The following is a 14,718-nucleotide window of genomic DNA, read 5'->3' on the forward strand; positions in this document are numbered from 1 at the left end:
GATGGCAAAACTTGACTTCATTACTTCCTGGAATTACTATATTACATGTATTTTCCTTTAAGCGAACAAGATCTTGTCAACTATTACATGGTCTGAAAACTGCCTGCAAGTAAGGATATCATTGTTTCTGTTTCTTGGGTTTAGAAACAGTTTGTATTTGGAATTAGGTAAAGCCAAAAATCTATAACTGCTTTATCTACATATTCCTGTAGGGTAAGAGTAAGAGTTCTTAAAGCTTTCAGTGCCATGATTGCCCAAACCCATCAATGAATGTGACACCCCGTCCCCATGAATTAAAACCAAACTGATTTCATTGGGGTTGCAGCAATAGAAACTTACAACTTTATAAAATTATATTTTTAATGGGAACCTTGAACTTGCTTTAGTTTTTCATAATTCTTGGAATTTGGATTTTATTTTTTTAAGACTGCCACACTCATTCTTGTTCCATATTTATTTTGGTTTGAAATTTGGTCTTTATAGAACTGCAGAAAATTCACTCATCCTGGCAGCTTGGGAGCAAATTCTAAGATCAATTTAGCTTTGAGTATACATCTGATGGAACTGTGGGATCCCACCTACGGCTGTAGGTTCTGGACAAATAAACTGTCCTATAAGATTGAATTCAACCTTTCCTTCCCTCTCTACCTGCACAAGTTCTAAATAGAACAGGTCTTGTTTAGTGTTTTCCATTTCAGTCATGTTAATATGGCCTTGAAGCCGAAAGCCTTAACCCCCTATGTCTATAGCAGAATCTCCAAGCATTGAGAAGAGGAGAAACATGCAGCATTTGCTGTTTCTCATATGGATGTCTCAAAGATGCTTTTTCATGAGACAACTAGACTTTTTTCTCTTTGAAAACGTTTCGCTTTTCACCCAAGAAGCTTCTTGAGCTCTAACTGGATGGTGGGGTATAAAAGAGAAAAAGAGAAAAAAGAAAGTCCACTTGCCTCATGAAAAAGCACCTTTGGGACAACCATAACCTGAGAACCTCCACACACATTCTCACATAGATGGCAGCAGATTAGTTAAGAGGTCTTGGCAGCAACATTCTGTCAGAAGGCACCCAATGCCAGGTACTATTTTACACATTGCTGATCTCTATTGCACGGCCAGCCTGTGGAATAGCATCCTTCAGACCTATATGGCTCCCATCGCAATGATATTCAGAAAGTCATTGAAAACCTGGCTATTATTCTCCAAGGGACTGGAGTAGTGATTGTTGAGTCTTTATGCAAAATTTTCTTACATATAGTTTGTCTTCTGGATGCATGATTTGTACCTGTTTTTATTGTTTGGTGGTTTGTAACTGTAAACTGACCAGAGCTGTTTAAGTGTTGTGTGGCCTTTAATTTGAAAATGGGTAGTCCTTGGCTTACAATCACATTTGGGACAGAAATTTCAGTTGTAAATCAGTGCAATCAAGTCGAGTCAAATGTGACTGGACCGGCTTTACAATCATTTTTATGGTTCTTATAAAATGAATCACTGTGGTTGTTAAGCAAACTCTGTGGTCATTAAGCAAATCTGGCTACCTAAATGAATGCTTTTTTCAGAAACCAGTAATCAAGGATTACTTGTATATAAATAAAGCTCCTGAAGGCAAACAGGGTTTGGCCACCTAGTGAGATGATAAGACTGCCACACTATCAGCTCCAGCTGATTGGAGGGTGACCAAGGGGCAAGGAAAGCACAGCAGTGTTGAGGAGGAATGTTTCCGTGGCTCCTGGTTTCTTGAAGGAGTGTGCAGAAGGTGAAGCACTGCTGTTGTGATTCTTCAGCAAAAGGAACCTCTTTGTCACCAGTCATCTTTCTCTCAACTTTGTCCAAAGGCTGCTTGAATCCTACTGATGACAGGCAACCTCTTCCTGAACACATGGTACCTGTCAAGTGAGATTGAGACATCCTTTGGATACAACACAGTCCAAAGCATCAGGGAGGGGACAATTAAAGTCAACAAATGCAGAAAGCAGGATCTGCTGTGCAGCAACCAACTAATTGCTCTACTCGAGGATCTGGGAAACCAAATAGGATGTGTCTATCACTCTTCAGCATCCTTCCAGATATGTGACTTCTGGCTCTGAAGGATTTTTTACGCCAAAGGAAAGCAAGAGTGCAGCTTGGCAGTGTTTTGGCTTTTATGAATATCTCAGATTTGTGACTCATACTATATGACATAATTTGCCAAGCATTTTCTTTATTTATTGAATTGGATTTCCACAAAACATACTTGTGCCCACAATCATTACCATGCTAACTAATAGAAAAGCTGGAAGGCAGCAGCATAGGAGATCAATTCAGTAGGCATTGACTGGTTATGTGCCCTCGAGTCATTGTCAATTCTTAACAACTACATAGATTTTTCTTCAATATCTGCCCCAACGTGGTCTTTCTAGTTTCCCAATGCCTGTACCAACCACCACCAATTCATCCACCTTGCCATTCTCTTTCCTTCCCCCTTTCCCTGTTTGCTTGCTTTTCTGCTAAAATATGGGAGAAACTATCCCTTTATTATTTATTTATGAGTATTCATTCAATTTTTTATCTTCAATTGACAGATGCAGAGGGTTACCATCTCAACAAAAATGTACATGTTAAAAATACTGTAACAAAAAAATCAAAACGAACCAAAAAAATAGAAGGCAATATTTCTGAAACACTTTAATTTTTTTAAAAAAGTTTCATGAAGACAAATGGTGGAAAGCTGGGAGGCTATATAAATGTTTTAAATAAATAATAAAATAGTTAATTGGTTGATTAAATGATTACAGTAAAAAGTTGATCGAATTTCAAGGGGCAGGAAGTTTCATACCGTAGTACCTGCTCCACCACAAAAAGGAAAAGGAAAAGTTTGTGAGTCTTCATTCTCTTATTCGACCGAAAAGGGGAACTACAAAAAGGTTCTCCTTATTCATCTAACATTCGAAAAATCAGGATTTTAACTCATCAATTTTCGTGCGAGCCGCAGCTGGCTGTTGCTACAAGCACTCTTAATCGCTACGATCACCTCTCAAAAACCACTGCTCACAGGAGGCCTTGCAGCACAAGCCTTTAACGCGAAACCAATATTCCGCTCCTACCGTAAGTAAGCCTGGAAATAATATACAATTGTTGCCCACCATTTTCATCTGCCCAGATTTTTCCCAGAGAGGCACAAAAGAGTGCAAACTTGCTACCGAGATGTCCAGCATCCCCTCCTTCAAACATGTCCGGAGAAACTTTGCCCGCGTCGTTAGGTTCCGGAACTTTTTTACTGCGAATTGGGGAGGCACAGATCTGGAGGGTTTTCGACGAGGGGCAAGTTGGGATTAAGCGCCCTTATTTGAGGTTATGTCCCCCATCAAGGCGAAATATATTGGCGAAAGGCAGATTAGCTTCCCCTAAAAAACTGAGAGCCGCCTTCGAGATTTGCGGGAGCAAGTTCACACACGCACACACACACACACTCCCTGGTTTTATTCGCCCGCTGCAGTGTGCCTTCTCCTGCTTTCGGGCGGCGGGGCGGTTTACCGGCACGGCCCCGCCATGCTAGGAGGATTGCGGAGGCGCTGGGAGGCCTACAAGTACCGCTTCGTGCCCTGGATCGCGCTCAATCTCCGCCACAAGCGCAGGTGAGGACGAGGGCGCGCGGCCGCCTTTCCCTCCCGGGCCGCGGAAGGAAGAGTCTCTCTTGGGGGAGAGCGATACAGAGAGACCGAGAATATCCTTTGCGGATTGGTCGCGGGCGCTGTTGGTAAGCTGCGGGATCTGGGCTGCGGGATTCCGAAGGATTGATTGCATTGCTGCCATCTCCTCCTCGCCGGAATTTTGCAGCCGAACCGAAGCTTACTAAATCACTTTCTCTTTGTTTCTTTCTCCCTATCACTAAACCCCTTCCTTCCCCAATATTTCCACTTTTGTTTAACAGCCTGCACTCATCTCTCCATATATGATGGATTAAAAAAATGGCACACATTCTCTTCATAAGTACAATGAAGTAACTTTTACTTAGAAGAATAATTAAAAGTCAAAAGGAAGTATTTCTGAATGTGCTATATGAAGACAATTCTATAGTGACAGTGGCCCACATTTGATTTAAGTGGGCTTTCTCACCAACCTGTATCTGTGATTTCTGAATTAACAAACAGGTGTCTGTAATAAGTTTGAACTGATTCTAGGTTCCCTTGCAAATTACTAAATATAGCAAGATGAAAATTTCACTGAGTGAAATTGTAGGGAATTACAGTTATATATTTTCATACACAAATATTTATTGTGTAAAGGTAAAGGTTCCCCCGCACATGTGTGCTAGTAGTTTCCGACTCTAGGGGCTGTTGCTCATCTCCGTTTCAAAGCCAAAGAGCCAGCGCTTGAAGGCGCACGGAACACTGTTACCTTCCCACCGTAGTGGTCCCTATTTTTCTACTTGCACTTTTACGTGCTTTCGAACTGCTAGGTTGGCAGAAGCTGGGACGAGTAACAGGCACTCACTCTGTTACGCGGTACTCGGGATTCGACCCGCCAAACTGCCGACCTTCTGATCGACAAGCTAAGCGTCTTAACCCACTGAGCCACAGCATCCCTATTTATTGTCTACTAGGATATTAATACTTGCAACTGAGATTTATGAATATATATATATATATATATATATATATATATATATATATATATATATATATATATATATATATATATATATATATATATATATATATATATATATATATATATATATATATATATATATATATATATATATATATATATATATATATATATATATATATATATATATATATATATATATATATATATATATATATATATATATATATATATATATAAAATTTCTGTTGGATGCTGATCACAATAATCAGTTTTAAGTTGGGGGGTTGCCCTGCAACATCCAACTCTTCATCCAGTCATCAGAAGTATAGTAGATTTTAGTGAGTATTTAAGTCTCTTCTTTGTTTGAAATATGTTGCCATTAGAACTGATTCTTGTCCCTACCTTTCCTCAGTAGAAGGCAAAAGTGATATTTATTAAATACAAATTAATCATAATCTGCCAACTGAAGGAGTTGAAACACAGGGAGAATGGTGTGAATGTTTGTATAGCGACAAATTTATACTACCATATGGATTGTGGGCATTTCGCTCTCATCAATATCTGGAGTGGGCTAACAGAACTGCTCATGCATCCTAAGGGGACCAAATGTAATTTCACATTTGTGAACTCTAGTCACTATGTGGACATAGTCACTTGCAGATAATGGGAAGTTGTAACTGCTTTACTAGCTACATTGACAGGGGTAGGCAACCTCGGCTCTTTTATGACTCATGGACTTCAACTCCCAGAATTCCTGAGTCAGCTATGCTATGCTGACTCAGGAATTCTGGGAGTTGGAGTCCATGAGTCATAAAAGAGCCGAGGCTGCCTACCCCTAACTTAGGGTATGATTTTCCCATAGTATCTGTCTGAATGGTTCACTCTGGCAGTGAAACAGTGTCACCTATTGGGACCTTGGGGTGTGCTTCCTTTGTAGCAGTGCCTGCCCTCTGGAATGTGCTTCCCCTGAAATTTAAACTGCTCCCCATGTACTGGGATTTTGAAGGGCCTGGCTGTTTGTCCAAGCCTTTGGACAGGATGATTGATGCCTCTTTCTTCCTTTTTGTTCACTCAGCTATCATTGTCCCTTTGATTTATGTTGTTTTCATGTTTTCAATATTATTCTTTGGGTCTTAAAAAATGTTTTAACGATTGTAAGCTGCCCAGAATCACCAGGAGTTGGGTAGCATATAGATTGAATAAATATATCATCATCATTGAGTAACGTTGTTAACATCTGAAATTTAGAGAAACTGCTGTGGGCCACATATCACACTTTAGCTATTTGGAAATTGTACAACTGTAAATGCATCTATTTTATTCTAAAACAAGCACTAAAGCATATATTTTGTTTTCCCCTGTGATGAGAGAAACACAAACCATTGAGAGAGCAAGTCAATCACTGACCTAGGAATCTCAGCACAAAACAGACATGATTATGAAATATTTTTCTAGACCAACCATTATAGGGTTTTTTTTAAGGCAGGGTTGGGAGGAACACAGGACCTTTGCAGGCATTAACAGGTGCTAAGGAGCATGCAGTTAAGGTTTCTGGCCTGGATAAGGTTTAGGAATGAACAACCTGTCTGTCTATCTGTCTGTTTGATATCACAGTAGCCATGTTTTGGAAATTATAGTCATTATTAATAATTTAACACACTTTCTTATGAAAAGAAAAAATATTTTTGTATGCTCCCTTCTCCTACAAATTTATGGAATTTTAAATCATGACAATTCTTATACTTACAGTGCCTTTTGCTCCTATCTTACTTCAGGACTGTCCGATTTGTGCCAGAAGAATCTAAAGACAAAATTGTTTCCGATGAAGATGTCCTTCAAACATTATTGAAAACGTTTAGATCTTTATTTGTAAATGACTTGAACAGACAAATGTTCCTTTTGAATGTAATTCCAGAAATTAAATCAAAATATCCAGAAATACATTCAGTGCAATCTAAAACACTATCCAAAACAATATACGATGATCAAGAACATCAAAGAGCCCTTAATCCAGAAGAAGTTCTGTTCAGTACATTAGGATTCAGCATTATTCGACAACCCAGTTCACTGAAGTCAGCTGGAATAGGAGTTTTTGTAGCAAAAGGGTTTGTTCCAGAAGGAACAGTCGTATCAATGTATCCTGGTATGTAAATATTATTTATAAGTTCATATACAAACAGCATTACATTGGATTCATCAGGTGGTGCAGCAGATATAACTTTAGGTTTAATCCTTATGTGGAGGACACTTTAGAAGGATGGGTAGGTGGATGGATGGATGATTAATGCTTTCATATTTTAACAAATTAACCCAGCTGTTTGCAAGCCAGGAATTCAACACTTTTTGAATTGAGTCCTGGATTCCGGCCTCCAAGTTCTGTCCACTAGGTTGTAATGGATCCATTTTCCTCAGTATCAACACTGAAGTCAAAAGTCTCTTAAGACCTTTGGAGCTGGCAGAGTTTGAACTAGGATCTAATATGTTTAAATGCTCCCTAAACAACAGCTCTTCTCCTTGATATGAATTAATGGTCCGATACCTTTATTTAGTCTTCTGGGCAGTACCAACTTGAAGTAAGCGAAGGTTGTTATGTTTTGTAACTTTGTTAACAGATGCCCTGCAAACTAATCAACATCCCTTGCTTAAGTGTTTCCCAATTGTTTTTCAAAACAGTTTGATTCTGTTTTCTAGGATTGTCAATACTATTGACCGGGGCCAAATTTACTATGATATGTACTTTTTTAAAATAGCACACTTTTCCCCCCTGTTATTATACAGCCATTACCAGCTCAGTAGTCCTGGGCTGGGAGGTGGGGAGAGATGGCCAATATCACTCTTTCATATTGATATTAGCATTATGCATTACTATCATACTAATCAGTATTATAAATTAGTAAAATAAAACCAGTGTGACATGGCAGATCTAGGTAATCCTCAACATATGACCACAATTGAACAGCATTCTGTCCCACTTCATGATCTTTTTGCCACTATTAAGTGAATCACTACAGCTGTTAACTTACTGACACAGTTGTTAAGTGAATCTAGCTTCCCCACTGACTTTGCTTGTAGAAGGTTGCAAAAGGAGACTGCAGCCTTCATAAATATGAGTCAGTTGCCAAGCATCCAGATTTTAAGCACATGACTTTGCTTGTCAGAAGGTCAAAAAAAGGGTGGGAATGCTGCAATGGTCATAAGTGTCAAAAACAATCATAAATCACTTTTTTCAGTACCATTGTAACTTTGAACAGTCACTAAATAAACTGTTGTAAGTTGAGGACTACCTGTACACATAATACTCAAGATTTCAACTACATGAACCTGTATTCAAATTCTCATTCAACTGTTTCTTGAACTGTTGTTACCATTCAGCCTACCGTGTCTCACAAATCATGTACAAAACCCCTTGGAAATAAGTGTAATTCAGCAGTTGCAATAAAGTAAAATGGTATTTAATCCATGTCAAAGTTTTAAGAATACTAGGCTATCGAGACAAAAGGGTAAGATTTTGCTATATATATATATACAGCTAACATACATACAGGGGTTGTTCCTCTGTCCTAGTCCTATTAGACCTCTCAGCGGCTTTTTTTTTTAATTCCATTTATATCCCGCCCTTCTCCGAAGACTCAGGGCGGCTTACAAGCTTAGCAGTAGCCTTCATTCTATGTATATGCCTGCTTATTAGGGCTTTCACACACACACACCCCAAGGGGCATTTTTTGATACCATTGACCATGGTATCCTACTGCGGCGTCTCAGGGGGTTGGGAGTGGGGGGCACTCTTTTACAGTGGTTCTCCTCCTACCTCCTGGGCCGCTCGCAGTCGGTGTTGACAGGAGGGCAGAGGTCCGCCCCGAGGCCTCTCGTTTGTGGAGTTCCTCGGGGGTCGGTCCTCTCTCCCCTCTTGTTCAACATCTATATGAAGCCGCTGGGTGAGCTTATTCGTGGTTTCGGGGTGGGGTATCATCAGTATGCTGATGATACCCAGCTTTTTCTTTCCACCCCGAACCAACCCAGTGATGCCCTCGACGTGATGTCCCGTTGCCTGGAGGCGGTCCGGGTTTGGATGGGGAGAAACAGGCTTTGTCTTAATCCTGCCAAAACCGAGTGGCTGTGCATACCGGCATCTCAGACTAACCAATCTTTTCCATCGTTAACTATGTGGGGTGAAGTGTTACCCCCCGTTGATAGGGCCCGCAACTTGGGCTACGCCTGGATTCACGGCTCAGTTTGGAAGATCATATAGGAGCCGTGGCCAGGGGGACTTTTGCCCAGGTTCGCCTGGTGCGCCAGTTACGGCCCTATCTGGACCGAGATGCCCTACGCACAGTCACCCATGCGCTCGTGACCTCCCGGCTAGACTACTGTAATGCTCTCCACATGGGGCTGCCCCTGAGGACCACTCGGAGGCTTCAGCTGGTGCAGAATGCAGCCGTGCGAGTTGTGATGGGAGTCTCCTGATACTCCCATGTAACACCTCCGCGAGCTGCATTGGCTTCCAGTTGCCCTCCGGGTGAGATTCAAGGTGCTGGTGATGACCTATAAAGCCCTAAATGGCATGGGCCTGGATTATCTAAGGGAGCACCTGCTGCCAGCGTCAATTTCCCATCGTCCTGTGCGCTCCCACAGGGAGGGCCTCCTCAGGGTACCGCCGGTCAAGGATTGCCGACGGGCGATCCCCAGGGGGAGGGCGTTCTCTGTGGGTGCGCCTGCCCTATGGAATCAACTGCCAACGGAACTCCGGACTGCCCCCGACCTTCGTTCATTTCCCCGGGACCTAAAAACCTGGCTATTTGAGCTATCTGGTCTGGACTGAGGGGTTTAATGTTTTTAAATTGTGATTTTAATTTTTTGCGGTTAGACTTAATTTAATTTTATTTTAATTTTATATTGGATTGTTTTTAAATTTTGCCTTGTAAACCGCCCTGAGTCCTTTGGGAGTAGGGCGGTATATAAACCGAATTAATAAATAATAAATAAATTTTATATATACAGGGCACGAAGCGGTACACACATAAAGATCTAAAATAATTGCTTTTTTAAAAAAACAGGCACAGTCTATGAAAATCACGAACCCATATTTTTTCAATCCATTGGCAATCCATTTATATTTAGGTGTATTGATGGTGTACTTATTGATGGAAATAATAGGGGAATCTCAAAGGCTATATACAGGTAAGGCATGATAACATTAATTAAATATTGATATAAATAAAGAGCAATTGATAATTATTCCTAATGTTTATGCCATATAAAACTTCACCTTATCTAAGAGTATAATCAAGAGGTCTCAAGCAGATTTATGTGAGTTTTGAGAGATGGTTTAGCTTGTGTGTCCGGAGATCTTCCAGAACTATCCACCAATCAGATTTTTTTTTCTTTTCAGGTGTGAGGAGAGTCATGTGATTTCATTTATTACTTTATGTCTTTATAAGGGAGAGGGTCATCTTTTGAAGGGCTGCTTCACTTGAATCTTCATTAAAGCAGAGTGTCCTTTCAAAAAGTTAGGCTTCCCTAGTAGTTAGTTTTTTTCCCCCCAGCATTTTGAAATGCTGATTTTTGTTGATGGAGACTCTTGCCACACAGTTCCTGAATTCAGTGCAAACAACACTCACCAACCAACAGGTTTTTGACCTCCTTTCATGGATGCTCCTTATTGGAAATAAGGATTCTATGTAATAGAGGAAATGGAGCTATACTTTAGATATGGCCTCATCAATATATATTTTAGTAATAATGTGCTCTTGAAGGATGCATTTTGGATAGATTATTGGTATTGGATAAATAGCCAATACTCAACCACAGTTCTGTCATCCTGTCACTCCTCAAATATGAATTGTTTATATTGTCTTTCCTCTGAAACTAGTAGATAAACATTAGTATTACCTTGCCAAAAGTATAGAATCTTACCGTAAAATGCTGTTTGTGTTGATTTCTACAGGATATACTAAAATTACAGAATGACAGGACTCTTATAGGTTATTTTCTTTCCTTTTTGATGGAGAAGGATCATAGTAGCAGTTCAGAGTATTAACTGAATGCAGTTTCTTGCACTCTCTTTATTTAAAGGACAGGCTGATTGACTCATGCTATGTTTTGCCTGTACTCAGCATTTTGAGGCCAGCAAAAAGATAGTTGCAGTTGGCTTCAATACAGGTTTTGAGGATTTGAGGAATAAAAGCAATGGTGGCAGAGAAGTGCTCTGAGCTGCTTTATGTGTAAGACCATGTTTTAAATTTGTGTTCAGTTTTCTGCTTATCAGACCTCTGATATAGTCTTTGATGTTAAGAACATTTAAAATTTTGAGAGCCTGCTGTATTTGCTCTGCAGAACTAGTCAATTCATAAAATAGATGCAAAATCTATACAATAAAGCATAGTAGCTAATTTCCTTCAGGCTATCAGGATGGTGTCTGATTTTTTACTGAGTAACTCATCTTTCTAAACAAAATACTAAACTGTGCTCACTTTCCATGTTTTATTTTCTAATACTACTAGGTAATTTATTATGGGGTCTCAGAGATATTCTTGAACAAATAGGGATTCTAGTGTCTTGGTATGCAGATTTACAGAATTACAAATTCTCATTGTTTTAATTTAAAAGAATCTTTAAAAAGTCATTAGTATCATACTAACTCTTACTATAGTTTGCTGAAACAGATATTTAGCTCCACCACTGAACAGGATATAGGGCTGTTGAGTACAGTAATTCAGCTCTAGCAAGTGAATGCAATTTTTAACTGCCCAAGAAGCAATCAAAATAGAATGTTGTGGCTAATGTTATAATATCATTTAGGTCATGCAGCAAAAGAGATCAGATTGGTCCTTTAAAAATGTGTGATGCCTTTTGGCTTACAACTGCTATGCAAAATCCATTGGCTGTGGGACAATATGTTAATAATTGTTCAACAGGTAAGACCATTTTTCCCTTTGGTTAGATTTTAAAATTGAAGTTGCTATGCATGTTGTCAGTCTGCCTAAATATTAATTCGTCGGTGGCTTTATATTTATAATTTCTGCAAATAGTGGAGGTTTATTCTACATCAGAGAATAGTCTGTAGGTTTTATTTATATTCTGCTTTTATTATTTTTAAACAACTCAAGACAGTGAACATATCTACTGCTCCTTCCTCTTCCTGTTTTCTCCACAATAACAACCCAGTGCGATGAGTTGGGCTGAGAGAGAGTGACTAGGTCAAAGTCACCCAGCTGACTTTCATGGCTAAGATGGGGATTAGAAGTCACGGTTTCCTGGTTTCTATCTTGATGCCTTATCCACTAGAACAAACTGGCTATAGCTGTGTTCATAGAAGGTGTCAAGCACAGAAAATCAGGAGTCCAGGCAGTTCAAATGAATACATAGGTTTATTGTATGCTAAAGCTCCCTACAAGAATCCAGTGGTCAAAGAAAATTAGCTGTAGAAAAGAGTCAAGAGAATTCAAGGTGGGCTGGACTTGGATCTCTTTTGGGCACAAAGGAACTCAAGACTTATTACGCGTTTGATCCCTCCCTCGGGCTCAGCCTGCTGATTTCCTGCAGAAGGGCTTAGAAAAGGGATTGTTTTGCTTGAATAAATTCAGACGTATATTAATGTACAGGCATCTCTTTTTCATTTAAGATATTTCTCTTTTCTCCATCAGAAAAAGAAGCAAATGTTTGCTATCAGGAACTGAACATACCTAAATGTTTTCCTACAGAATTTAAACAATATCTTCCAAACATAAACTACAGCCATGAAATAGAAAGGTGAGAAATTTGTATTTTTGAATATTTCTGGAATAATTTAAATAGTTAAGCATTGTCAAATATTTGAAGTAGGATATATCAGGACTGGAACAGAGGAAAAATTGCTTGTGTTGTTAAAAATATCAATGCACAATCGAGACCAACTTATTTTCCTGCAATATTCAATTTGCAGGTCCTTGAGATGTGTGGTTTTGGTAGCTCTCCGAGACATTGGCCCAGGAGAAGAACTGCTTTCAAACTATTACACAGTTATTTCTTGATGGTCAACTATGGACTTTTACAGTATTTAAACCAAATGTGGTATCCTTTAACAAAGAATTATTGAAGATACATTTTGGTACAAAAATTTTATTGAGGGCTTTGCCTTCAACTATATATTTACTTAGTCAACCTTGTTGGGTTTTTTTAATAGCAATAGCCTATCTGAAAGCTTTGACTGAAATTTAAACTTTGTGGATTATTATGGGACATAACTTATTTGGGAAATGCTTACTCCACAAACACCAGAGTTGAAATAAACAAAGAGTTCCCCAGTGTACCTGGGTCCAGCACAGAGACTTCAAGTTATTCATTGTCTCCCTCTGTTGTTCTTTAAATGTATTGGATTTAATACACTCATATTTTGGATTTTGAATGGCTTTATCATTTCTTTTACTATTGTTAAAATAATTTTGTCCAGTCCTTTTTTTGTAAAACAAAAAGGTGCCGGAACTCACACATGTCATACAACCCGCCTTGCCTACCCTACAAGGTTCCATCCAAAAAAGGTGCCAGAACTCCGTTCTAAGCGTTCTATGAGAAAAAAAGCCCTGATTTTGTCCATTTAGTTAACTTTAAAAATCTATAAACCAAAGAAGTGCTTATACTTTAGTTGTTATACATTTTATAGATGATATGTAATATATATGGTAATATACATGCCAGGTTACTACCTTTTTATGAAGAATTATGTTATGTCTGACACTCAGACAGAAATAACAAATCCATGTGCAGTCTGCACCTGCAAGTCTTTGAAAACAGGAACTCTCGCCCCACCCTCCTCTAGAGTAATATCTTCAGCAACTAATTATAGTTGAATCCTTATTTTCATCAATAGTTCTTGGAATTCTGTACGGAAAAGATTTAGATGAGTTTTATTTGCTTTCAAATAAATGAGTCTTGAGATTGATTTTGATACATTAATTTCATTAAAAAGAAATTGTTAAAAGTAGATATGCTTGTGTCCATTTTTAACTATATTTAAAGCTATGGAATTTAGGTAGATTTCTGAGAACTTTTTTCCAGTGTAACAAATACTACATTAATACCTCCCTTGTAATGAATTAATATTGTTGATAGCTGTTGATATATCTAGATCTATTTTCTGTAGAATGTTTTTGATAGAATAATACCTATCACACATTTACCAAATTGCATTGCAAATGTATCATTATAGACTATGATTTTGAAGTTTCATAGCTCAAAAATAAATTGCTTAGTGCATATATATGTGAAGTCATTTCAATATATTTAATTATAATCTTATTAGATTTTTTCTTGATGTTATCAGCTTACCTCTTAGCGGATACACAAGAACACCCAATATATTTGTTCAGCTTTTTTTTAAAAAAATAATAATCATGTATATAATAGTGTAAGACAGGGATTTATCACATTTTGGGGGTTCAGATATATGATTACATCCCATTTACTGTATTTAATAATATTCCTTCCATCACATTAGAAATTACAATTCAGTGGACACTTTTAGAGAATCTATAGAGACAATAGCTTGTCAAACACATCTATGCCATGCAAAGAAAAAAAAGTGGAATGTTTACGTGATGACTGCGCCGGACGCTTCCCCAGATACCTCTGCAGATGTCAGCTCAGAGGATGAACCAGTTCCAGGCATGTTTGGAGGGGAACTGGTCAATGGCTCCAAGCAGCATTCAGAAAGGGATTTGACTAAAGCATAGCTGCAGCTTGTCAGTGATGAAGAAGAGGAACTGCCTTCTGCACCTGATCCAAGAACAGGTAGGGCAGAGATAAGGCAGGAGCAGAGAAGGCAGCCACACCACTCTTGATGGGCTGCACCATAAACTGGCTATTTAGCACAGCAGACAGACACGAGCGATGTTGGAAAGTTTGCTTGCTGTGTGTTCTTGCCTTGAACTTCAGATGCCTCTTCAGCTGTTGCCTTTAACTGTGGATTTTTCTTTGAACTTACTTTTTGCCTAGTGGTCTGGACTTGCCTTGAGGATGAGTGTTGGCTTCATTTGAGTAGCCTGTGAAACTCATTGGGGTTGAACTGGAGCCAGCACACGAATTGCTGGGGAATAGAATTCAGTCTCAGAAGCCTTAATAAAGACTCCTTATACCATGGTGTGTGTGCGCGCA

At 38.9% G+C, this 14,718-nt stretch overlaps 1 protein-coding gene across 1 annotated transcript; it reads left to right on the forward strand.

The window, feature by feature from the left end:
- Positions 1–3,482: 3,482 nt before the first annotated feature.
- On the forward strand, positions 3,483–13,752 carry SETD9 (SET domain containing 9). The gene is made up of 6 exons (XM_081317801.1): positions 3,483–3,611; positions 6,366–6,733; positions 9,645–9,768; positions 11,389–11,504; positions 12,234–12,339; positions 12,512–13,752. The coding sequence occupies exons 1-6, from the start codon at positions 3,526–3,528 to the stop codon at positions 12,597–12,599; spliced, it is 888 nt and encodes a 295-aa protein (XP_081173927.1). The 5' UTR covers positions 3,483–3,525; the 3' UTR covers positions 12,600–13,752.
- The last annotated feature ends 966 nt before the right edge of the window (positions 13,753–14,718 follow it).

This window comes from Vipera berus (assembly GCF_964194415.1).
Source record: "Vipera berus genome assembly, chromosome: 2".
NCBI lineage: Eukaryota > Metazoa > Chordata > Lepidosauria > Squamata > Viperidae > Vipera > Vipera berus.